Source organism: Aythya marila (genome assembly GCF_965140915.1).
Source record: "Aythya marila genome assembly, chromosome: Z".
NCBI classification, from domain to species: Eukaryota; Metazoa; Chordata; class Aves; order Anseriformes; family Anatidae; genus Aythya; species Aythya marila.
The window spans coordinates 17783928-17809243 of NC_139080.1; the positions used below are offsets into that span (position 1 = coordinate 17783928).

Genomic DNA, 25316 nt, shown 5'->3' on the forward strand with positions numbered 1-25316 from the left:
GTGCTCAAACAAGATGCAGGAACTAGCCAGATCACAGCATTTATTACACAGCTCAAAAAAAAAAAAAAAAAAAAAAAAAAAGATACAAATATGCAACGTGGAAGAAACTTTAATTATATTCCCTTTATATTCTTGTAACTGCTTTTGTAAAAGCCTGTTGGTTGTTGTAGAATATTTGCTTTTCAAAAAATACTTCATGCAGATAACAAGAGCTTTGCTAAGGAAACAGGTAAGGGCCTGAAGCTATAGAGTATGCTTTCCACTAGGGCATAATTTCATTGTTTGCCCCAGTAAATGTGACAATACAAAAACATTGATGCAAAATGAATCCAGTTCTTCCATAATCGTCTGTGATTTCTGATTTTCTTATTATACCAAATACTTTATGTGTATAAAAGTATTGCTAAATTAATTGTGAGCTATTTATTTTGCAGGTAGCAACAGGAGGAATTCCTGTGAAGATGGCAACTGTGAAAATCGTTCTTCCAGAGCTGACCAGCAAAGACAACCCATTGATGTACCTAACTGCAGTTGACACAGATCAGGTGAAGAACTGCACTATATAAGCTGATATGTTTGGGGGTTTTAACCAGCACCATTTACATCAGTTATTTCCTTCACAGTGTATCTGAGATTCAGATAATCCCTGCCATTTCTGTATGCCCCATGCCCCTTCCTACAAAGGGATGGGGGAGGACCACAACATCAACTGTACACCAGTCTATTCCTTAGCAGATGCCAATTATCTGTACAGTCCACAGCTGACTTTTCATATGACCCTGGAACTAGGTGGTTCTCCAAGATCCTGGGAAGACAATAGTGTAAAAATGGAATTTTTAGATCAGGACAAAACTTTCAATTTAGTCTGGGGGGGGGAATTTATAAGAGTAGTTTAATTCTGATTAAAATACATAGTCTGTTAGATTTCAAAATCATCCAGTATTACATAATTCACAACCTATAATTTCACAGCCACCATGTCATCAGAAGTATATATTGTTATGATGACTATACATTTTGGAGTATGATGTCAACCATTTTATTTCCTGCCATCCCTTTCCTAGGCCAGAGGTGTTACTTGTCAAGCTCAGATAAATCCACTGGAAATAGGAAAAAGACCTTACTCTGCATCCTTCAAGAAAGAGAATTTCAGAGCTTTGAAAGAAATGGTGAGTACACGTCAGGTCTGCAGTACCACAGGACAGGGGTGCAGAGCTGATAATTACTGCTGTACCTGTGGGGATAGCTGTGGTGGCCATGGCGTTTTTCACTCACAGTGCAGGAGTGCCTCCTGTGGATATTCTCACACATACTGCATCTGTCTTAGAGAGAAGCAGCACTACATGTTCTTCACTGTGTGTAAGCACTCAATTTGCAGGCACAGAATAGTAAAATTTTAAACTGGATATTAAAGGACCTATTGTTACAGTGTGCTTTTTAACACATGCTGTTGTCTCTCCTTGCTGTTTTCCCTGGAAGAACTGTAAAAATGCAAAGTGCAGTACCATCACATGCAAACTGGAAGACCTTGTGCTGAAAGGAGAGTATTTTGTGAATATCTCCACCCGGATCTGGAATGGTACTTTTGCTGCTGTGAGTATCACCTGCTTCTTCATGAAGGAACCAATATCCAAGTATTTCCTAGTTCCTGGTATTTTTTAAAGTTCATTAAAGAGAACTTTCCAATCTAGAAAGATACTCTTTTATGTTATTGTGCTTTTCCAGATTGAAAAGTTGAATAAAAAAGTGAGGCAGCATAACAGAACTGCAAATTTCAGTCCAGGACAAACTCTAAGAAAATACAGTGATAATACAGACCTTCATAGCTATAAAAACATTTTTTGCATCTGTTAAATTCATTTAAGGTGAACTAGAGTTTCCACAAAATTTGATGCAGGACAGCAGAGCAGAGTATAGTCATAGCCTGGAAAATAATGTTGCTTTTAGCTTTTGAATGTCATAGGCTACATAGTGATCATTTTAAGTCACATCAAAATACGAAAAACCTATTGGTGCTGCCAGTTATATTTGTTAGAGAAGGTGTGGATTTTTATTTTAAATTGACTTTTTGTTTTTATCAGAGTTGGTGTCAAGGAAACATTCCTTGCTTAAAGAGCTAGAGGATGCTTAAAAATATGCATCAATAAAACCTTGACTTTCCCATTTTAAATCATAATGTGTCCTCCAGAATATAAATCATCTTGAATCACCAGACTTCTGAAATGAGACTATGTTGGCTCCTCAGCTAGGCAACCAACCAAACTGTCCTAGGCTTGCACAGAGCATCAGGAACATGACGCAGTCTCATTAGTCTGTCTGGCGAGTCTGATGGCAGGTATTGACATTGAACAGCAGGATTGTTGTCAGCTTCATCTTTCAGCTCTTAAAGGAAAAGGTCAGGTTGATAATGTAGTATACTTATGCAAGTGTGTGAAGAAAAGCATCTGCCTGTCTTTAAAGATGGTGTTTTTCAAGTCAGCTGGGTCAAGAACATTTGTTAGTGCTGATAGATATGCAGAAGGTGGAGGCCTGAGTAAAAGGTTGCTACCCTCACAAGACAGTGCATGGAAACAATTTGTTTTCCACTGGGAGATGGGAAGGGAAGACTGAATGTTCTAGTTTTCCTCTCATCTTCCGTTTTGTTTTCTATTTTGTTTTCTGTTTGATTGTCAGTGCAAATACCCTTACAAGCACTCAATGATGCACATCATAGCCTTGTTATTTAGTGGTTATCAATCATTGCCTAAAGAGAAGGCAGCAGATCTGCTGATACCTGCTAATCAAAGCAAAGAAAGATGTGTTTAGGAATCAGCAAGGTGCTTTGAATCACTCATAGGCAGGTTTCTACATATCTAGGAATGCAGGACAGACTACTTGTGCAGGTAGCGGTAACCTGCACAGTCAGTTCAATGCCTTGGTAGCTCATGTTCCCTCTGTCAAGTCCACCATGCCTGGTCCTGCCAGTGGCTGTAGGCTTTTTAGAACCAACTGCAGATATATGGCTGCAGAGGCAAAAAGACAAAGCACTCACTGCTTCTAGAATGGCTGGCTAGTGCTCCCATAACCTGAATCTGTTCTCAGCGGTCCTGTGGGAATCAGGAATCGCCAAGCCTAAGGCATGGGTTTAAGAGCAACACTGAAATGGCAGAATAAGCACAGCCATGCTCCTCTGCCTCTGGATACATTTGCAGAGGAAGTGATATCTGGCATAAAGTCTCATTTCAATTGGGAATTGGCCTAGATTTTTGTTGTCTTTGTTTAAGCTGAGGGCATGATGTCAGAGTTTGACTAGTGGAGAGGAACAAGCCATGGTAGGAAAAAATAAATGAGGAAAAACAGAGAAGCATTGGATAGAGGTGAGGGGGAAAAGAAGGGAAAGAACATCCAATTTCCATTTCTTTCAAAGGCCAGAGAGATTTCTCCCTTTCTCACCATTGTATTTTTCCCTATCTCTTCTCAGCTAGCAGAAGCCACAGATTTGAAATTACTATAAAAATGGGTATATAATCCAATTCTTCTATTTTGTTTGAACTATTTGTTAAAGAGGAAAAGTTAATAAAAATAGCAAAATTAAGTCTGTATTACTGATACATAATTACTTCCATATGCACTTTATCTTGGGACAAATAAAAAGAAATAGCATTTTAATTTTCTTAATACTGTGAATTTCTTCTGGTTCTGAAGACTTCATTTCAAAACAAGATAATTACTTTAGGATGTCTATATTCTAATGAGTTGTCCTGTAACAGAGCTTTACAGTTGTTTTTTTCTTAATCTTCTCTTTCAGTCAACTTTCCAGACATTGCAACTCTCCGCAGAGGCAGAAATCAATACACATAACACTGATTTATTTATAATTGGAGAGAATACCCTAACTGTAAGTGAAGTATAAGTAGACTTTTTCAATCTCTCTTTTCTTGAATTAAACTGATAACATGTAATTTTCAGTGTCATTTAGCAGTACATAGCAAATTACAAGCTCTGATGACATCTGAGTATGTTGAACTAATGTATCCTTTTGGTTATATACAAACTCCCTTAAGTTACTAAAATGTTTTAATTTCAGCTGACTGCTATATAAACAAGACAGTTAAAACCTGCAGATTTTAAATAGATAGTAGAACTATCAGCAAAACTCAGCTGAAAAGTTCTGAAACTCATTCAGTTTTCTGTGCATGAAAAGATCAAAATTTGGACTTCTTTCTCCAACAGAATTAATTGCTGTAGATATATGAGCTCTGGGAAACATTCTAGCAAATCTGGTTTATAGTCTTCTGTTAAGTGTATTTAGTTTGATCTTTGTAGACAGGTGTTTTGCACAGCTCTCCAGCAAGTATGCTTAATCTCATTTGTGAAAGACTGAGGAGCATTTTTGCATACGGAATGGCTGCATATGGACAATATGGACACAGCTAATCTTACGAAAAGTCACCAAACTACCACTTTGCTAGTTTACAATCCTTTTCGCAGGGATAAGTGCTTAAGAATACATTTTCACTGGGCTGTTGTAATAATAACAATATTGTTCTCCTTGTTCTCCTGACTTATCTAGAAAGTGACACTCTTCCATTTGCAAGACTAAGTTTAGGTTTATTTTTACAGGAGTTACCAGCCTCTTTCACCCATAAAAAATAACCAAGTCCTTTGAAGATCAAAGTACAAATTAGTAAGGGAGTCTGTGAGAGTATGTAGTATAGTCCATTCACAGGCAGTGGAAAATTCAGTTAAATGTGTACCAAGACAGTTACTGACCAGCTGATCTGAATGTGGAAATAAGGCTATATTCCAGTACTATTTTTTCAGTATTTTCTCATGGAGAAATTTTATTTATATTTTTATTTTATTATTATAAGGAACCTCTAAACAGACCCTTTTCTATCCTAGGAAACCTACAAACCCTGAAGAAGGAAAGGAAATAGATGCATAGGCCTGGAACTACTGCCATTTTTTTTGTAGAAAAATTACACACCTGTATTTGAAGTCTGCTGAGTGTCTCTGTTTTGTGACATGATACTGCTTCTGCTAGGATATGATACTCATTAACATACAATACAAATATTCCACTTATGGTACAGATTTTTTAGATAGCTCACTGTGTATTTTTCCTTGGTTGGACCATGATACTACCAAATTGACCATGATACTACCAAATTTACATTTCCAGTATTGCTCTTGGTGATTCCAGGAGCACCAGAATTCAACTATTCAAATTACTCTTACTTAAGTTAGTTGACAAATAATAGGTAGTTCCTCAGCCAGCCATTAAAACACCAGTTGGACTTGATGATCTGAGAGGTCTTTTCCAACCTAAAGGATTCTATGATCTGCAACTGGGACTTCTACAGCTCTGAGGCAGTGGCTGAGCAGACCCTGAAAGTAATCCACAGGGTTCCTAAGAAACACAATGTGTTTTAGTGAAGTTTACAGTCTCATTCTTACTGGACAGCCTCTTGCCCTGTGAAGACTCTTGGCGAATATGCCAGCTGACAAATGGCAGAGTACCATACACTCTCCCTAGGGCAGTTTCCTTTGCCACTCCAGAGATGGAGCAAGTACCCAGCACTGCACGCAGTGCTTGGGAGCACAGAGTGGTACCCACTTTTTGCCCTTTCACACTTACTTGGAATGGGACAGTGCAGTATCAATCTGAGTTTATTTCCTACTTACATTGCTATTTTAGACAAACAACTGAGGTCGTGGGATTAATCCATCTTAGTAACTACATTAGATATCCACACAAGAGTTAGTACTCCTATAAACCCTAATCAATAGAAAGAATAGGTATTTTTGAGATGCCATTCATCTCAAAGGTGCTGCTAAAAATCAGAAGATGAATTGTGCCCTAAAAAAAGGCCATCCTTCTCCATTGGAGGCCAAGGGCTAACTTGTAGGTAGACACAGTGTTAGATGAGGTGAATTCCAGCCACTGTGTCTTACTGACCGCAGTTGGACTTTAAGGAAGACATTTGTTCTTAGGCATAGATTTACCATTCCAGTAGTGCCACTTCCCTGTTAATCTAATACAGAAAGCATTACTAGGCAGGCTGCACATAGAAATTACACTGTGTTTTTTTGTGTTTTTTTTTTTTTTTTTTTTTTAATTTGGATGAGCTGGATTGCCATGTAGTCAAATAAATTAATGTGATTCTAGGTGGGGAAGCTGCTTGATATTTGTGCGTAAAAGCTTTCAGTTTTTTTCCAATTTGGGAAAGACTGCCAGCTGGAGGACATAACATTAACCTGCTACAATCATCATTACAGCTATTCTGTTAGAAAATACCTAAAGCCAGCCTGCCTCAGTGAAATGAATACATATAGCCACACCTAACACAACATTAGAGCCTTCCAGCAGAAATGACTTAAATCACCGAGATGTCAGTTCAGTGCAAGTTTCCCAGAAAGTTTAGGATTAAATTACAACAGACAAATGCACTGAGCAAGCAACCCGAAGAAAGTAAACCAACATGACTTCTTTTATCATGTTTCAGGAAAGAAAAAAAAAAATCTTCATGCTAAATGCATGTCATTCCAAGCTTAAATCCAAAGATTTGACAGTTCATAAATATTAGAGCAATATCTCCCTGAGCAACTGTGTTAGATGTAACTATACAGTTGGTTATACTCAATGTAACTAGATACAGTATCACCTGAAAATGAATTTACAGACACTATGCTGTTCTGTGAACTCTCTGGTATTGGTCAGGAAGCACAGGTGTGCTAGAAGCACTCCTGTTTGACCCATACATCTTACTGCAAATTCATAAAATTAACTCAGGAGAACACAGATTAATACGAGAAGACTAGCAAGCTGTTTTGTGGTTTCCAGGAAGGCAGGAACAGCAGACAAAGGAGACTGAGGTGGTACTGCCAGGCAGGAGGGAAGAAATTTGAGCAGCCACAGTGACTGCATGGTGGTGTCTGGCCTCTGATTAGTATTGCCTCCTACGGTTGCCCACCACAAATAATGGACTCTGTAAACACTCAGCTGGAAGTAGCTCTTCTCTAGCTGATGCAGCAGAACTGTCTGTTCTGAGCAGATGGGGCAAGGCTATTCCCAGCCTGCACTGAAGAATCTGTGTTTTACCTAGTGGTAGGGTGTCCATGTATTGTGGGGACAACTGTGAAAGAACTCTTTCCTGGAAAGGCAGAAAGCTGAAAGGAAGAGATTGCTTCTCTGCCTGTTGTGTATAGCCAAGACTGATGAGGGTCCCTAATGGTTAAATGGCACTGCCCTGTGCTACTGTGGTGAAAGCAGGTGTTTATGAACACCAGTGAAAGGTTTGCAGTTCCCTGGCATGTTCCAGTCATTGATCCTGGAATGCATGCAGCACAGCTATTCTTGATAAGTATTTGGTTTACAAATCCTACTTAACGTGCAGTTAACATTAACCCTTAATGCATAATCTCTCTGCTTTTAGATCCCAGTTACAATAATGAAGCCAGATGAGAAAGCTGAGATACCCATTGGTGTTGTGATTGGCAGTATATTGGCTGGGCTCCTCTTGCTGTTAATACTGGTTGCTGTTTTATGGAAAGTAAGTAGGTGTTTATATCCTTAAAAAGAAAAGCAGAAAGGGATAAATACATTTGGGCTATTTTCTTTGGAATCTCGATTCTGCTGAACAAAACTGCACACACAGTTCGGTAGTAAGAATAACATTGCATTGGCATTGCACACTTGATGGGAGCATTTAGAAATGCTTTTAAAATCAAAATTCTGAAGTGAGTCACCATAGAAATTAGCAACATGAAATGATAAATGGGCTGCCAATGGCACAAAACGAGGGCAGCAGCATTTTTGTCTTTTAATGCTGCCTGTCTACCTCCACAATTCACCAACTGGACTCTGAACTCTCATGTTTTGAGTGGGCAAGGATGGGAAACATGAGCAAGGAGAGGACATATGCTGGACAGACAAAAAAAGAGAAGGGTGAGAGCAAAAAGTGATTTACAAAGGGTATCTAGATAAGGGGGAGGGAAAAGTTTTTGTGTGTGCCAGAGCATTGGCTCTTGAAGTCCTGGCACACCAAGGAAGCTTAGAGATCCCTGTACCTTGGCAGGGAGACAACTGGCTACTCAGCACTGCTGTTTTGGCATTTGTGGTACCAGGCAGAAGTTTAAGGTCCAGCTCCTTTCACTTTACAGTTAGGAATCATTTACAAATCAAACACTGAATGTGTGCACATGCATGCATCATGCACTTCTACCATAGTACCATTTAGATTAACTAGGAAATATAACTGTTGATGACTGATTGTGACCGTGTTATTTTAATACTTCTCACAGGTTGGCTTCTTCAAGAGACAGTATGAAAAAATGACACAGGATATAGAAGATATTGATGAAATTACAGAACTCACAAAGGACAAAGACTGAAGATGAAGAGTTACTTGTGTAAAGAGAGGAGATCTGAGCCACCAACAGAAGTTGTGATACAATCAGTTCTTCAGCTAGAGTGCCTTAAAGCTTAATAACATTTAAACATTTTTAATTAAAGTGTCTTTTTTATAGATGAAAATATTTTACAGATTCTACTCTATTATGAGAGTAACTGCAGGACAGTTTGTTTGTTTTTTCAAAAAATGATTTATAGTGCCTTTTCTTGTATATTTTTGCTTTTCAAACAAACTTAGCCTTTAGAACTGGCAGGTCCGGAGTTTACAGTAACATGTTGTGCCAGCAACACTTCTGATCCACTGCAGAGTGAAACACAGCAATTTATTTCAGATTATTGTGGAACAGCATCAGTTCGTAATTCAGTTGACAAATACCATATGTGTAAAGGACACTTTCTATTAAGTTGATGATGAATGTGTGGTGAATACCACTTCCAGACTGGGAGAAGAAAACTCATTTTTTCATTGACTAGCTCCATCCTTATTGTTTTAGAGAAATGATTTGCACCAGCAAACCTTTGTCTTTATTATTCTATGAAGTGGGAACTGTGTATGAAGATGTCTGTGTGTGCTATAGAACAAATGGACAGGCATACTGTTCCAAAATACCACCAAATTCCTTGCACTATGGTCACAAAATACTGAAGTACACTGTGGGTTTTTTTTGGAAAATATTGCCAAATGATAACATATAACTGCATTCTGCATACTGTCTCTGAGAAGAAAATATGAATTTCATAACCACTTACACCGTGTTCTCTGCCATATTATGACTTTTTTCAAATATCAACTAGAGGAGCACTACCAATCCTGTTACACTGGGCTTTACACGCGCAGTCACTCTGACATCAGTTTGGCTTTTGACATAAGTAGGGAAGAGACTCAAGATCTTGCCTTTATTTCTGTACTAGAAGATTTTGCAAGACCAAGAGCATGAAGTGAATTAAAGGGGATAATGACTGAGGAACTATGCACTTGTTAGGACAGAAGACAGAGAAGACCTAAGCTCTATAAACTGTGTACTGCACTTTTTTTTTTTTAGCATCTCAGTGCCCTCCAAGAGACCAAAGTTCAGTGTGACCTTCTTACCTGTCATGTTTTATTTGGTCCCACATCTTCGTGTCTTGAAGAAGCTAACTTATACTTTGTACAGTAAAGTACTGTAGTGCTCTGAATGAACTCTGAGCGCACGTGGTTGACTTCGTGTAAGTTACACACATCAAATTTATCACATTCTGGCCGTTTTTAATGAAAGCTCGGTCTCACAGAATCCTATGCTGTAAGACTGGTTAACAATCAGGGGATTTGGCCTTTTGTCTGCCTTTCACTCTGGCAATTATACATATGTTCAGTGGTGAGACAAGATGCGTGTGTTGTCTTTTTATGGATGCTGCCATGCAAGTAAGATTGTTTCTGACTCAAGGTGATTTACTTGAAGAGTAAAACATTTAACTATGTCTAACTGACTCAGAACCCGAAGTCATGTTTTCATTCCCCCAAACCTAGTTTGTCAGTATGACTAGGCACCTTTCAAATTATTTTCTGAGGGACTTTTCAAAAATTAGATGTGATCATATTTGAAAGTTTCATTCAGTCTTTTTTGATCACTCATGGGCCAACCAGTCTCTGGCAACTAACAGCTTCATTTGCAGTGACAGCTGCATTGTGCTCAGTATAATTTTGTGTTTTGGGTTTATTTTGTATCTATGAAAGGTTACACATTTTGAGGTGTGTTTTTTGTTGTTGTTTGGTTTTGTTTTTTGACATTCTGAAAAATAATCTGGATTCTGATCTTAACTGTCAAATAAGATTTTTGCCATCAACTGATTTTATGAACAAAACAATTGTTTAACAAGTTAAAAAAAATGTAGCCATTATTTTATAGATCTAAAGAATAAGGTCCTGACCTATAGTTATGAACGCTGCAGGCAAATGCCCTAAAAATTCAGATAAAAATTTGTCTGCCTCAATTTTTGCATAAACTTGTGAGAAAGAAAACAATATCCCACACCTATATGTATGAGAAACTCCTGCCTAACTAGGGTCATTGCAGTCCAGGCCAGAGGGTGAATTTCACAATGGAGCAGACTGTAACATCTTTCATTTCTGTTTCTGCTTGCACCACAAATGATTTAGGCAGTCATTAGACTTTCTTCTTCCACCTTAGGTGGCAAGTACAGATGAGTAGCAGACACCCAACTTCTTGGGTATTTAACAGTTTATCAGCTGGGCAGCAATGATTCAATTCACTAGTCTACTCTGGGTTTTATTTTGCCCCAGACAACAGGATTCCCCCTCAGTCCTGGAAGTAAGACTTCTCCCAAAATAAAGGGAAGGCAATGCATAAGGTTTTGTATCTTAACCACTTCAAGTTACTAGTTTCATTTTTCTTTTAAGATTAATACTTACATGGCTAGTTCACAGTTTTTGTAATGGGTGAGTTTACTGCACTTTTAAGTTGGCACAGCCACAAATAATGCTGGAAATATTATGTATATTTTGTACTGTTTTTTTTTTGTTTGTTTGTTTTGTTTTGTTTGTTTGTTTTGTTTGTTAGTTTTACTTTTTTAAAACAGCATGTTACAGATGAAATAATATTCTGAAATGCTGGGCTTCAGCAAACGCTTCTGTTTGTGCTTGCAGGAAGACAAGTCAGGAATACCTTCAACAATTTCAAGTTATATCTGATTCTGGTCCTGAATCTAGTTGCTGACTTCTTGAAGTACTAGATTCAAGTCTAAACTCAAAGTTACATTTAGATTTGTGAACAAGAGAGTTTATAAGCAAACTGACTTCTGAAAGCTAGCATGTAAGCTCTATGGGAGCAGGGACTGTATCTCTGTGGTGCCTACCTGAGGGCCTAACAGCATTACTACAATAAAAACAAGAATACTGCTGAACACAGACTCATTTATTTTTAAACAGCACCCCGAAGAAAACAAATGCTACTGAAAAAGCACTGTATAAAATGGGGCCAAATATGTCATTGTTCCAGTAGCACATAGCAAAAACCCTAAGGGGATGACACTGCTACAAAGAAGCTGCATTTAAAATCTTTCAGGTTATAGTCATGAGTATTACACTACCAGTAATGTAAATAGTACTACTTGTCAGCTCACATTAGTGCAAAATAACTGCATTTGGATAGCTCTGATTGCAGCTACAGCGGCGATAAACCTTACCAGGGCCAGACCTCCCTATACATATCCAGTTATCTTCACTGCAATCTAAAATTACATTGTTTTCTGCCAGTCTCATCTCTTGCATTTATATGCTTTATGGCTACATGCTAAAAATTCCACAGTATCAAATCAATGGCTAGCTAATGTGACATCCATCTACAAGGGCCAGAAGGAGAATCTGGGAAACAACAGGCCTGTCAGTCTGACCTTGGGGCCAGGGAAGCTCATGGAGCAGATTATCTTGAGTGCCATCATGCAGCACATAGAGGAAAATGAGGTGATCAGGCCCAGTCAGCATGGGTTTACCAAAGATAGGTCCTGCCTGACTGACCTGATCTCCTTCTATGACAAGGTGACACACTTAGTGGACATGGGAAAGGCTGTGGATGTCGTCTACCTAGACTTCAGCAAGGCTTTTGACACCACTTCCCACAGCATTCTCCTCAAGAAGCTGGCTGCTCAAGGCTTGGATGTGTGTATGCTCCACTGGATTAAAAACTGGCTGGGTGACCGGGCCAAAGAGTTGTCCTGAATGGAGTTAAATCCAGATGATGGCTGGTCACCAGTGGTGCCCCCCAAGGCTCAGTACTGGGGACAGTTCTCTTTGACATCTTTATCAATGATAAAGGGGAGTGAGTGCACCCTCTGTAAGATTGCACATGATGCCTAGTAAGGTGCCAGTGTTGAGCTGCTTGAGAGTAGGAAGTCTCTACAGAGGGATCTGGAAAGGCCAGACCAAGGGCTGAGGCAAACTGTATGAGGTTCAACAAAGCCAAGTGCTGGGTCCTGCGCTTGGGGCACAACAACCCCAAGCAGTGCTACAGGCTGGGAGATGAGCGGCTGGAAAGCTGCCCAACAGAAAGGGACCTAGGGGTATTGGTCAGCAGCCAGCTGAATATGAGCCAGCAGTGTGCTCAGGTGGCCAAGGCCAACAGCATCAGGGCTTGGAACAGAAATAGCTTGGCGAGCAGGACTAGGGAAGTTATTGTCCCCCTAGGCTCTGGGGAGGCTGCACCTTGACAAGGACATTGCTGGCGTGTGTCTAGTGAAGCACAAAGAAGCTGGTGAAGCATCTAGAGAACAAGTCTCATGAGGAACAGTTGAGGGAGCTACGGTTGTTTAGCCAGGAGAAAAGAAGGTTCATGAGAGATGTTACTGTACTTCACAGTTACCTTACAGGAGGTTGTAGCAAGGTGGGGATAGGGTTCTTCTCACAGGCACAAAGAGATATGATGACACAAAATGGCCTTAAGTTGCACCAGGGGAGGTTAAGGTTTGGTATTAGGAAACATTTCTTTACTGAAAGGGATGTGCAGCGTTGGAACAGGCTGCCCAGAGAAGCGGTTGAGTCACCATCCCTGAAGTCTTCTAGAAACGTGTAGATGTAGAACCTAGAAGCATAGTTTAATGGTAGACCTGTCAGCACTAGGTTAAAAGTTGGACAAGATGATCTTAAAGGTCTTTCCCAACCTGAATGATTCTATGGTCAAATGTCCCAAATCTTAAGGCACAAAATTCCATCTTTCACAAAGTCTTAGTGTTTTGCAGATCTGAAAACCAGATTCCTTATATACTGATGTGTGTCTATTACTTCCTATATGCAAAAATGGGGCACAACAAAAGCTTGTGTATTAAAGGTACAAAAATGCATCTTGAAACCTGTAGTTAAATACCTCAACTTTTTATTACCTTTAAAGTTAATGAAGGTAATTACCTTTAAGGGTAATAAAGCGTACATAATTTACATAGCCTCAGAAAAGCTGAATCCTATCTTTTAAGTCAACCTTTCTGCTCTCATTTACAATTAATTTTTCACAGGCAGTCTTTGGTGTGCCTACAGTTTTAGTAATGTATTTACCTGTTTCCCTCAAAGCAGTGGAAATTGAACTTTTAAAACAGAACTGCTAACAAAATATATCAGGATACTAACTTTTGTAACACTTTTTAAGATCAAACCGTGTGGATGGTTGGTTTACTTATTTATTATCATTTATTTTAAGAAAAACATTCACAAGGTTCTTCCAAGAAACAATAATTTATTGTCATTCATTTATTCTTAACTCACTCTCCAAATACCTGCACAGGACAACATTTAATGGAAGAGCCCAAAGTTGAGTTTTCAAAGCTTGGTGCAGAATAATAAGTAGTTTTAGTAGTTTTCCTCTTTCCTGTGGTTTTGATGGAATAAAGGATTGTGTGATATATAGTCTATAAAACTACAACTTCCTTGAACAGCTACAGAAGTGAGCTGAAAGAAAAGACAGGATTTTAGTTTAAAGTTTAATAACTTAAAGCCTCACTACTGTCCAACAGCTGCAGTTTCATGGTTTACAGCAGAAGTGAGTACCTGTATTTTGCAGTAGATGGAGCCCAGTGCAGCAGGGCTGTGCTTCCCAATAGCTGCCAACCCTCACAGCTGTCCCTCTGCTGCCATCTCCTGGGTAGGTGTTTCTTCCATCAGTTATGTTTTCATATTACATTTTCATAATATTTATCAGTCTAAGTTTCTCTTGAGAACAGGACAAAACAAAATTTCATTTTGAGGCAGGAAACTTTAAAATTATGCAATGCTGATATACAGACATCCTGCCAGACCAAGGAAACACAGTATTTGTATGCTGCCAGCCAAGAACAAGACATTGTTTCAGGACAAATTAGCACTCTTAAGATGCATGCTTTGCACCCAGTGCACACCTTGTCTTGCAGATCACTACACAAGTTACAGATTTACTCTCTGGTCTACATTGTCTGCTCCTAGGAACATCCATCTCCTCATGGAACCAGCATCTCTACAGCATGCTGTGACACAGCTGGAAGAGCTGCAGTAAGGTGGGATTTCCTTCCATTATAGCCAAGGCAGAGAAACAGCTGGACTCATCCCAGAAAGCTAGGGCTGCATTTTATATTGATCTGCAGCTGCCTATCATTCAGCCCCATCCATCAGCCTGGTTCTGTGTAAACAGGACATGTGCAGCCACATCTTTCCTTGACACGCAGTCAGAAGCAGCTGGGGTTCATCCCCCGGCCTGGAAATTTGGAAGCACTTTCTGGGTCGCTCCAGACATAGCCTTAGGCAGTTATCTTGGAGGAGAGTAATTTGCCTTCTTAAGATAACATCTCTGTAGCAGAGAGGTAAACCCTTCAGATGGAGCCTGAACAAGGAGCTCAAGAGTATGTACTTAAATTTCAGTGAGATACGTTTTACCTCTAATTATGCACATCATCCCTCCTAGGGGCTTTTCCATTTCGCTTTTAGATGCCAGCTGAAGAACCCAAAGTTACACAATACTGATGCATCATTGTTCCAGAACAAAGCAGTACTTGCCTCATGCACAGCTAGGGACACAAAATGACATTTCATTGTTTTGACCATGGCAGTGTACACACATTGTAACACTCAGTTGTGACTCAGTACAACATCTCTTCCATTCATTGTTCCTGGTCACTGCAGGGAAGTACAGCATTATTCTTTCTCTTCTTTTCTGCACCCTCCTTCCCAGCTGCCTTGCTGATGGGGAAGGTGCACTTAAGGTCACTCTGGATAAGTCTTCCAAGAGAATACAGCACTAGAGAAGTACTAGTGCAAGACAGTGATTACATAAGCATTGCCCCCATCATAGGGCCCCCAAGTACAATTTAACTCCTAAATACCAATTCTCCTGCATCAAAGCATAGCTCTAGTAAGCAAGCACTGCTCAGGTTTTACTTCATTCATAAACCACAAAGCAAGTTAGCCATTTGCATGAAATTAATAAACTAATTAGTTGCAAACATTAAACAAATTAACATGAAAGAAATGAATACCAAAAATAGGAAACTATTCGTGTTATTAGTTTTTTTTTGTTGTTGTTTGTTTGTTTCTTTAAGAACAGAAAGAATTGCTAGTCTGAGTAAGTGATCTATAGTCAGGATTCTGTAAAATTCTCAGCAAAATGACACTCAAATACCAGAGGCCTTCTCTTCAATATCCAAAGCAAAGAAAAAGCAACCTTGAACTTGCTCAGCTCTGCCTGGATAATAGGCCCCACATGGTTTGGAAGCTGTGTATGTGCATGCACGCAAGAAGCAGCTGCTGGCTGCAGAGGAAGAACTCACTTCCACTGAGGGAAAACGCAGCAGTAATAGGCAGTTTAACCATGCCTCTACCTGAAGTTGTGCGTTTCATTGGATTTTACTTAACCTAGATACATTAAACATCACTAAGTAGTAAAGCTGATTGAGATCACGGGGGAAAAATTATGATAGCCTATTTTTCTTGTTTTATTTTGTGCTGCTAGCAGCTTTTTGAAGACTTTTACTGCAGACACAATGAAAAGGATTTATACAGCTGAAGCTTAAGAATGTGTTATGATATACAAGCTTTAGTAAATAATTTTACTTCTCTTTTCCCCACCCCCCTTCCCTTATAACTATCTTATCTACACTGATAATGATGACAAGATAAAAGCTGCCTCTTAGTGTTGGTAAAAATGCCATACACGATGACACCTTGAACTCTTAGCATCTAAACTGTCTTGGTTAAGAACAATAAGAAAATAATCTTACTCCTATGAGCAGCCCATTATTTAGAGAGCACAGGCTTCTTCTTAATTCTTCAGGCTTTTTCATAATTATTACCATGTCAGTCTTTTTTTTTTTCTTTAAGTAGGTTTCAAAACAGTAATGAAATAAAAACTATTAAAATCATAAATGTGAATTTAAGCTATTCATATATAAACTGCAAAAAAATCTAAAGATTTCAGTTTTCTTTGAACAACTACTCCATTTTGATGACTTTGAATCCTAGCCTGTCTAAGGTTAAACTACTAAAATTAATTAAACCTATTCATATGTCCTTTTTTTTCTGCATCACCACAGAATTACACAGCCAAAAAACCTCCTTCAAAATTAATCACGTCTAGACATCATCAAGTAGTTACAGGTTTACATGTTATAGCTAATGCAAGTTTGTTGCTGGTAGAGTATTAAAATTAACTTTGAATCAAGGTCTGTACATATTTTTTTAATGTAATGGACTTCTATCAGCTGCATGTTTCTGTGAGACACAGCTACTGGAAAGTAACCACTACTAAAAAGTTAATAACTCTGGGGTATAGTTTATATGTTCTTCCCTGTCTGTACCAACATTTTTAATCTAGTTCAAGTAGCTTTCATGTTACAAGAATGTCAAAACAGCATAAAGCTCGCAAACTGACTCTGCAATCACATAAAATTAAACTTTTTTTTTTTTAAGATAAAAAAAAATAACCCAATTGTCCTGTTGTGACCTCTCATGCAGACAACTAACAAAGACTAAAAACAAAAAGGAATTAAAGCAGTATATATCACAGAGGACTAAATGACTTGCAACCAAGAATTTTAGGGAAGAGAGTTTTAAAAACGAACTCCATGCTGAAAAGCACAAAGAGACGATTTCAAAAGAGAGTCAAGAACATTCAGAAATCCTGTTTATTAGTCATTCATTTTATACAGTCTTGATTAAACTATTCAGATTGCAATGTCTATTACTACTGTTTAAAATCATATAGATTCAATAGTAAGAACAACTCAAAGCTACATCAGTATGTTCATCAGGAGCAGTAACAATTTATTTATAAAAGAGTACAGTTATTTTTCTGAATTTGCCCAAAAGCATTCCTTGTTTTCTTTCCAAGAATATTCGTCCTCATAAATCTCCTGCAAATACAAACAAAGAACGGGAAATATTGTGGGAGTCTGCTACATACAGCCGCAAGCCAGGCCAAACAACTCAACAGCCATCCTGCTATAATTTACTGATCACATCAGGACTACACAGTACTTAGCTGGCAAACAGAAAGGGGGACAACATCCTTAGAAAACACTTACTTACATGTGGGCAGATGCTGAACCTTAGGCTGAACCTTTTAAATTTAGAAGGACCCATTTAGAAGGACCCATCTAAGCTGAGGTTCCTTAAAAGAGATCTAGAAGAAAAGGATGTAAAAGCTGTAGAGTACAGAGTGTTCGTGTCTGAAATACTGCCCCTTTTAGATGATGCCATGTTAACCTGCTATAACATAATTTTTAGGAATGAGAGTACTTAAATGTATATAAAATGATGATGTTAAAAAAAAGAGAGAGACACCAATACCCAAAATACAGCTTTACATTTTCAGGACAGACTGGACTACTCAGCAGCAGTCCAGTCCCAAGTGGCAAATTCAGCAGTGTTCTGAGCCTGATTATTCTTCTGAGACCACAAAACTCCAGACTCCTGAAGGAGGTGTCAGAAAAGCGGAGATACTGAAGACAGTGTTTTACAATGAGCAGTAACTCAGAAAAGCACTGTTACCACATGCCAAGTTTTGACTAGGATAGAAGGCAGAGGTAATGTTTGTTACTTCCATGGAACATTGTGGTTATACAACATGGCTCTTTCTAGACCTGGGCTGGTCTCTTCACACATTGTTGTGTCCCCATATGAGCTTTGGGACCTCTGCACATCCCTCCATTGTGTGCTGTTGCTATGCTTACGTGCACTGTTGCTTAATGCTTCGTGCTTACTCAAGGCCATGGGGAAAAAAAGAAAAATGCCACTTTTACTTGCAAACTGCAATGCTGTCCAATGCAGAGATGACTCAAGGCTCTTCCACAAGCCTACACAGAACTGAACTTTGCCACCCAAAAGCGAGCTCAGGACTTTTTCAGTCTGTCCCCAGGAAGAAGTAAAGAAGAAGAGTATCTGGGAGATACAGGCAAGAAAGGACCTGCCAGGTGCCTGATGTACCACAAATAGCCTGGCTGCATTAAAGGAAACTTACCACTGCTAAAAAAAGCACCCCATCAAGAGCAAATGCTGCACAAAATGCTTCAGCTCTTTCCCACAGAGCCAGCAGCAGCCTCCAGCCCAGCTGTTTAAGACTCTGCACAGGCTGGAATCAAATTTGTCCCAAGCATACCTTTTTCCATATTGGGACGAATGCTTTTAAGGTGTTGATGCAGTACATTACAGCCTCAAGGGATTCTGTTCTGTGTGGAGACGACACTGCAATAATTACACTTGCTTCAGTTATTGGAACCACTCTAGGGAGAGAAGAGGAACAGCAGCTTTAGCTAATGCTTAACATCAAGAGCACCCAAAAGTCATAGCCATGTCACGTCAGTATTCTGGACACATGCTCTCCTGACTCATTCATACTGAGCAAGTGTCAAGCCATGTCCAAAAGATTATGCACTTTTAAAGAGAAAGAAAACCACAACCAAAATCAGTACCAGATGTGAGAATTCCATACTCTAGAATAAATAAAACCAGCCATAGGCATTTTTCTTCCATTCTTTTTATTTAAAAAAAAGTCTATGGAATTAAGAGGGGAAAATTGCTATCTGCAACAATGCATAGGAAACTCGATTGAAGCTGGCTTAAAAATGAACAATAACAGGTCAGGAAGGTATTATCTGAAACCTGAGAGATCATCTCAGTCTGCATAACAATATGTGAAACAGGCAATTATGCACCTCAAACTACACAGATTTTGCAATAAAACTTTAATTTGAAATCAGAATTTGGCAGAAGTATGTTTTTCCATTTAGTGTGTGTCATTTTTTTCTAAACTAAGCTAACAGAAGTAGCACAAGGTTTTGTCTTCCTCCTCACAAAGACAGTATTCCCAAAAGCTGCCTTCCAATCCTCCTTCTATAGCAAGGCTCCATTGGAAAAGAGCTCAGAGGAAAAATCTAAGCTTCAGTGCTTTGAGCTGCCTTTGAGAGAATCACTTTTTCTCTTGACTATAGAGGAAATCCAAAGAAACTGCCCTTCAGAGCTAACATTAACCTTTGTGATCACACAACGTTCCTCCTGCTGAGAGAAAAGGAAACAAACATTTGTAAATCAAATTTGCATACAATGCAAGTCCTGATATTTTAGTCAGAAACCTGATGAACAGTGAAGGCTCAGGAATATGTCAGACACTAGTGTTCCTTGTTCTGTACCCAACAAAACATGCTTATCCAGGACTCAAGGAACAACTGGAGGTTTTCCTACAAGCATGGCTGCCAATTATCATGTCTTTCCCTTTCTTCATATTCTAAGCTTTTAGGTTCTGTATGGCAAATCTTAAATCTGACAAGAAACTGACAATCTGCAGCACTGCAATAGAAGAGAAGTGCCAACTCAACTTTGTATCTTCTAAAAAAAAAAAAAAAAAAAAGAGGGTGGGATGCAAAAAAAGCCCTAACAGCGTCTGCATTCCTGCAAGTAAATCTCATTTCCTTCTCTGCACTCTCAAACCATCACACCGGGATCAAGGTTCTGCAGGTTCAATGGGTTCCAGCAAACAGTACCAGTAAACACATTTCCAAAAAAAACCAACAAAAATTCTGAAACTTATTTCTGCAGTAACAGCTTGATCCTGCAGCAAGTTTTGCTGCCTTGTATCACACAGACTCCTGCATATCCTGTAAGTATGTAAGCACGCCCAAGAACCAGACAAGGATTAGTATACCATTTGCAGAAAGACAGGGCCTGGACATACATACCCAAGTCTATGGTGCATTGCAATATGTTTGACTGATGGCCATTTCTGTCTAACATCTCTGCAGATTTTCTTTATTTCCATCTCTGCCATTGACGTATATGCTTCATACTCTAAGTGAATTACTTTTTTCCCTTCAAAATTATTTCTCGTAGTACCTAAACACAAAGAATTATCAACCAAAAGCAACAATAAATACTGAGTAAAACTCAGGATCACCCACTATGGCCAAGGTCAGCACTATGCAAACACAAATGCTTCTTCTAATCATGTCTGCATAGAGATTATTCAAACAATACAAATTTTTAACATACAAGGATGAATTTACAGATACAAGTCTGCAGTCTGTAAGGCCCAAGGCTAGGGCATCTTTTGTGTTAACTATTTAAGTGTTCAGTATTTAGAAGCCCACTGGGACTTAGGTTTGAGCAAAAAAGGGTTTGAAGATCTGGACATTAAGTGACAGGATAGAGCTATCAGCCTTGACCTTCAACACTGGTAGAACAGTACTTTGCCTTCAAATCATAAAATCATAGAATCATTAAGATTGGAAAAGATTTCCAAGACCATCTGGCCCAACCAACCCCCTACCACAAATGTCACCCACTAAACCATGTCCCTAAGTGCCAGCTCAAACCTTTCCTTAAATACCCCCAGGGATGGTGATTCCACCACCACCCTGGGCAACAACCGAGATCTGAGTTGCAGCAGCTTTCACACAGGTGAGGGCCTAAGGTTTGCAGAGCCACAACTTCCCACTTCCCACCACAAATAAACTGTGTCCAAGGGGATAGCTGAATAACTCCTAAGCAGTCCTGCCCTCCAGCACTGCTGTTCTGTTCAGCCCTGGGAGACCCATACCGGCAGGAAAGCTTCTCACCACTGAGACCCAGTGCAACTGTTTAAGAGTTGCCATGGTCTTGTTCTAAATATTTCAGAATGAGTTTTCTAAATGTCCTGGGTTCAGTCCAAGAATTTATTTATTTGAGAAGCACGAGTCTTGTGTGTGGGACAATCTGGGTTCCATTTATTAGACTATTAACACACCAGAGATCCAGCTATGAAACATTAAACTCACCAATGAACAGAGACACTGCCCCACAGTTTGGTGAAATGACCAGCTCTGACACTTCATCTACAGACAGTTTTTCAGACTTGAGCTTGATAAAATCTTTTGGCACATCTTCACTTTCACCCATGGCTCACTAGAAGAGCTGAAACCAAACAGACTGATGTTGTTTTTGGCAATAAGAGCATTTGCCAACTGCCTTTTATCCAGTACTGATGCCCCAATTTATTCAGAAAGCATGCACCATCTAGTTACTTACCCCAAGAGACCAGTCTCTATGGCAAATTCACTTCTCGGCAGACTTGCTGAGAGAATATCAAGTGGAAATATCATGGAACGACCTCTTTCTAATGCATATAGGTTCCTTCCCTGTAGGAAAGTCTAGTTCATTAGGATGCAACAAGAACTAGTTCAAGGCCTTGGCTTAACAGTACAGTCCACCAGCATGGAACACTGTGCTAGCAGATCTGTGGTGAGATTGTCAGCCCCTTCTCCCTGTCCTATCCTGAAATCAAACAGTTTAAACCAGAGATTTTGATAAACAGAGATTGTTGGATTCCAATCTGAAGTTTAATTTACTCTCCAGGACATTCATCAAGTCTTCTTCCTATTGGCCTGTTTCAGTGACTCTGGTGCCACTTCTAGCTGCTCTGTGTAGAAACCAGTTATCGGTTTGTCTAAGAATGAAGAGGAGATGCAGACTGAGCAGCAGCAATGAAACAAGCTGCAGTAAATACAGAGTCTGGCACTTGAAAGCATGCAAAGAAATGAGATATTCTAAGGATACCTGATCTTTTGACAACCACAAAAAAAAAAAAGTGTTTTTAATCAGCATTTTTTTATACCATCTTTACTGTTAAAAAGTGGTGGGACATCTTTCATTATTATCTAACATAGACAAGCTGAGTATCTACTGACAGCCGGAAACAACTACTAAAGCGTAACAAGACCTAAAAAACAGAAACAGAACAATGCCTGACCTCGCTGACAACTTTCTTCCACTTACTGCATACATGTTAATTATTTATTTATGCAGCACCTTATAGTTTCTGGTCAGCACAATGATTCTCTCCAGCAGGAAATACAAGTTATGCTTTTATGGGAGAACTGCACATCACATCTCTGGACCTAAATAAAAAAATATAAGAAGATTATACAGAGTCCTTGAGATATTCTAGCTCAGGATGATCCTCCACAGGACATTCTCCTAAGCCAGAAGTGATACGTTGATACGTACCTAACAGAAGTTGCATAAATTCAGCCTCCACTAATTGGTGGGATGATGGCAACCTCGTCTCCTGTCTGCAGGACCAGGAGCTGATCTCCAAGAAGCACGTACTCCTGCTGAACAGCAAAAATCACTTGATCCTGGATGACAGCAAGCCTGAAGGGGGAATGGTAGAAGAACAAATATGTTTCTAAATAGAGTGCTTGCATTTAACAATGAGATTTCATTAAACAACAAACTGGTGTGCAGGCTAGGGCAGCTGAAGCTAATACTGCTGAGACTTAAGCAACTCTGCTTCCAGTATACTTTTAGAAATATCATACATCATGAACACCCACCTCCTACTCTTGGATTTTTTTTTTTGTTGTAGCTAGGAAGAAACCAATTATGTACCATTTTCAGAAGTCAGATATTGAGGTTTGTCATTAGCTTGCATAAACTACATCAAAACTTGCCAATTTAAACCACTATAGAAGCTTCTAACAAATAAGTATGTAACTCAAAAGCATACAAACTATCTGATTTGGGATTAGAAGGAAACGTTCCCCCAGTTCAGTCTGGCTGGACTGCACAGCAGAAAGAAGTGTTGAGAGATTTCATTCTTGTAATTTCATGAAGTGGTCAAAGTATTCCTCTTTTGTAACCTCACTGATTATGAGGCTTTTGGTCTTTGCAGGCTTGAAATTTGCTATTGATAAGGGGGCAGCAACACTACTAAGAGGGCATACAAGGTGCATTTTCTGTCATATCTTCTGGGTTTTTTTTGGCCTTCACGTTTGTGAGATGTTGGTGTGAGAGTCCACAGCTCTGGATACCATGAAGCAGGGACCTGCTTTCACAACCAAGAGCAATTACACAGTGAGTATGAGGACAACACCAGTAAGATACCAGACAAGTATGCCAACATTTTAATTTAGCAGATGCACACGTAAGAACAGTATTGTTTGAAACTACAGAATCTAGCGCAGACAGCGGAGAGCTGTATTACCTAGAAACTAGCATGCATGCCAAAAGGGTACATCTAAAAATCAACTTATTTCCTACCAGCCAGATAGACAAAAGTGGGCAAGGCACTGGCTGAGCAAAACACAGTAGCACTGACTCAGAAGACAGACTGAAGGGAGAAACTGTACAAAAGTAAAGCAAGTCACCAAAGAACTGCATGTAACTACGGAACTAAAGTGCCCATTAAAAGGATGGTTTCTAATTAATGTCACTTGCAAGTGAATTCATTGGGGAAAATGGGTAGAACAGAAGAGTATTGTCAAGTGTGCTCAAGCTGCAGTTTGAATATCCATTAGCAATGTGAATAGAAGTCTGTGGTCAGTGCCCTACAATTATGTTGAGTTTTTCCAGAAAAGCTAAGAACAGAAGCATTTTCCAAGAAGGCCGCTGTGAAGTAACTGCACATGCAAAATGTATGGCTCCAAGTCATCTTTCACAACAGGGTGAAGCTGACAAAATTCGCAAACTGACCAAAGGTGTTGCTGCTTCTGACACCAAGTAATAGACTATGAAGTAAAATATTCCCATTTCTTACTGCCTCCTCCACCAAAATGCACTTGGTCGCATTCTATGTGATGAAAAGCCCCCTGCTCTAAAGTCTTGTTAGAGCTTCTCCTTTGGAAACAGCTGCCATTGCTAAGATTTATTTATTTTTTTTCATATCCTTTGAGATCTAATAAAGAAGGACTGTGCCTAAAGGAAGACTTCGGATCCTAAGTCCAAAGTTATGGAAACTCTGCTGCATTCAACAGTAAATCATTAAGATCTTAACCTTGTTATGCCTTTTTTTCTTTATTTTCTTTTTTCTAAATGACATTGCACCTTTGTACATTAGATTTACTCCTGTCAGGACTGAGCTCATTCCCTCTGCCTTAACCTGAGATGGCAATTCTGCTGCCACCCCCAGGAAGCACAAGATCAGACTCCCTGTGAAATGCAAACAACAGTGCTTTTTCTTTTTCCAAAACAGAGGTGGCCGAAGGTGTGAGAGTGACTGAAAAAATTTATTCTGTAAGGGACTTCAGTTCCCTTCTTCACCCTTCTTCCAGAGAGTGCTGTAAACTCAGATTAATAGCCAGTTAAAGGTAAGTGATCAAAACATTTATGCACAGAGTTACTTCACACTGGTTCTCCTGGAGAACAGGACCGATGCCTCACTTTTAGGCACACATATCAGACCTCGCCTTCCTTAGTGTTTACGTAAAGCCATACTCTTTGTAACTGGCCAACATATGAGATACTCACTGGAGGGTACAAGAAAAGTTCACTTCTGTTAGGATACCAAAATACTGATACTTGTTATAGCTGAACCCTAAACGCTGAATTTGTTTAGAAAACAAAACCAAAAACAAAATCAAACAAACAAACAAACAAAAAAAAAACACCCCACAAACGCTACACGGTGTGCACCTCAGCAGCGCCTTCCCCAAATACCTTGGATGGATTTTAACAATTTCTTCCCAGAGCTGCAGGGAGGTGAGCCGCTGCGGCACAGAAACGCTCTCGGAGCGCAGCCCCGCCAGCTCAGCGCTCCTGGCAAAGTACAGCACCGTCACCTGGGGGGGGACACCGGGAAGAAGTGTTTTTGTAACCGAGCGCGGCCACCTGCCTCCTGCAGGCCGGGCCCGAGGGACCCCCGGCCCGACGGGAGGCCGGGGCCGGCGGCACTCACCTGGCAGCGCATGGAGCCGCCGTGCCCGGCCGGCACAGCCTCGGCCTCACGCCGGCGCCTGCGCCCGGGAGAGCGGCGCCGAGCCCGGCCCGCCCCTTGCGGCCTGCGCCTGGAGCGTGGCGGGGCCCGGCTGCGGGCTGCTAGGCCTGGCCAGGCCGGGCAGGGCGGCCCCGCTCCGGGGTCTGTACCCCGCGGTGAAACCTCCCGGGGAGACGGCCCCGAGGGGCTTCGGAAGGCGATGGCGGGTGTGCAGCCCGCACATGGGCCGTAGC

The 25316-nt window shown here is 40.0% G+C and overlaps 2 protein-coding genes across 8 annotated transcripts in view; one reads left to right on the forward strand and one right to left on the reverse strand.

Annotated features, from left to right (window-relative positions):
* Positions 1 to 11286, forward strand: part of ITGA2 (integrin subunit alpha 2) — a 69951-nt gene extending 58665 nt beyond the window's left edge. For 2 of the 3 annotated variants that reach the window (XM_082783836.1, XM_082783838.1), the window contains 6 exons: positions 435 to 545; positions 1065 to 1169; positions 1480 to 1593; positions 3788 to 3877; positions 7419 to 7535; positions 8287 to 11286. In XM_082783836.1, the coding sequence (XP_082639962.1) occupies positions 435 to 545; positions 1065 to 1169; positions 1480 to 1593; positions 3788 to 3877; positions 7419 to 7535; positions 8287 to 8376 (627 nt within the window). In that variant the 3' untranslated portion in view covers positions 8377 to 11286. Of the gene's footprint in view, positions 1 to 434; positions 546 to 1064; positions 1170 to 1479; positions 1594 to 3787; positions 3878 to 4884; positions 5120 to 7418; positions 7536 to 8286 lie in introns of those variants that run through there. The other variant, XM_082783837.1, reaches the window with a different exon arrangement.
* A 5731-nt stretch (positions 11287 to 17017) lies between these two features.
* MOCS2 (molybdenum cofactor synthesis 2) lies at positions 17018 to 25116 on the reverse strand. Of its 5 annotated transcripts, XM_082784058.1 has the most exons (7): positions 22179 to 22271; positions 21399 to 21508; positions 21149 to 21284; positions 20075 to 20228; positions 18499 to 18622; positions 17430 to 17523; positions 17018 to 17254 (listed from the first exon to the last, which is right to left on the reverse strand). In XM_082784058.1, exons 3-6 carry the CDS (start codon positions 21267 to 21269, stop codon positions 17470 to 17472), a joined length of 453 nt encoding a protein of 150 aa, XP_082640184.1. In that variant the 5' UTR covers positions 21270 to 21284; positions 21399 to 21508; positions 22179 to 22271; the 3' UTR covers positions 17018 to 17254; positions 17430 to 17469. The 5 variants fall into 5 exon arrangements, 3 of the variants coding, with proteins under 3 accessions (XP_082640184.1, XP_082640182.1, XP_082640183.1); XM_082784056.1 differs by lacking the exon at positions 17430 to 17523; XM_082784057.1 differs by lacking the exon at positions 17430 to 17523 and having other exon boundaries at positions 22120 to 22265.
* Between the last annotated feature and the right edge of the window lie 200 nt (positions 25117 to 25316).

Coding starts and splice junctions, on each gene's coding strand:
- MOCS2 (XM_082784056.1), bottom strand. CDS start 21,269: ATGGGTGAAAGTGAAGATGTGCCAAAAGATTTTATCAAGCTCAAGTCT. Junction 18,623..20,074: donor GCAATGCACCATAGACTTGG/GTATGTATGTCC, acceptor TTCTCTCCCTAG/AGTGGTTCCAATAACTGAAG. Junction 17,255..18,498: donor TCGTCCCAATATGGAAAAAG/GTATGCTTGGGA, acceptor TTGTATTTGCAG/GAGATTTATGAGGACGAATA.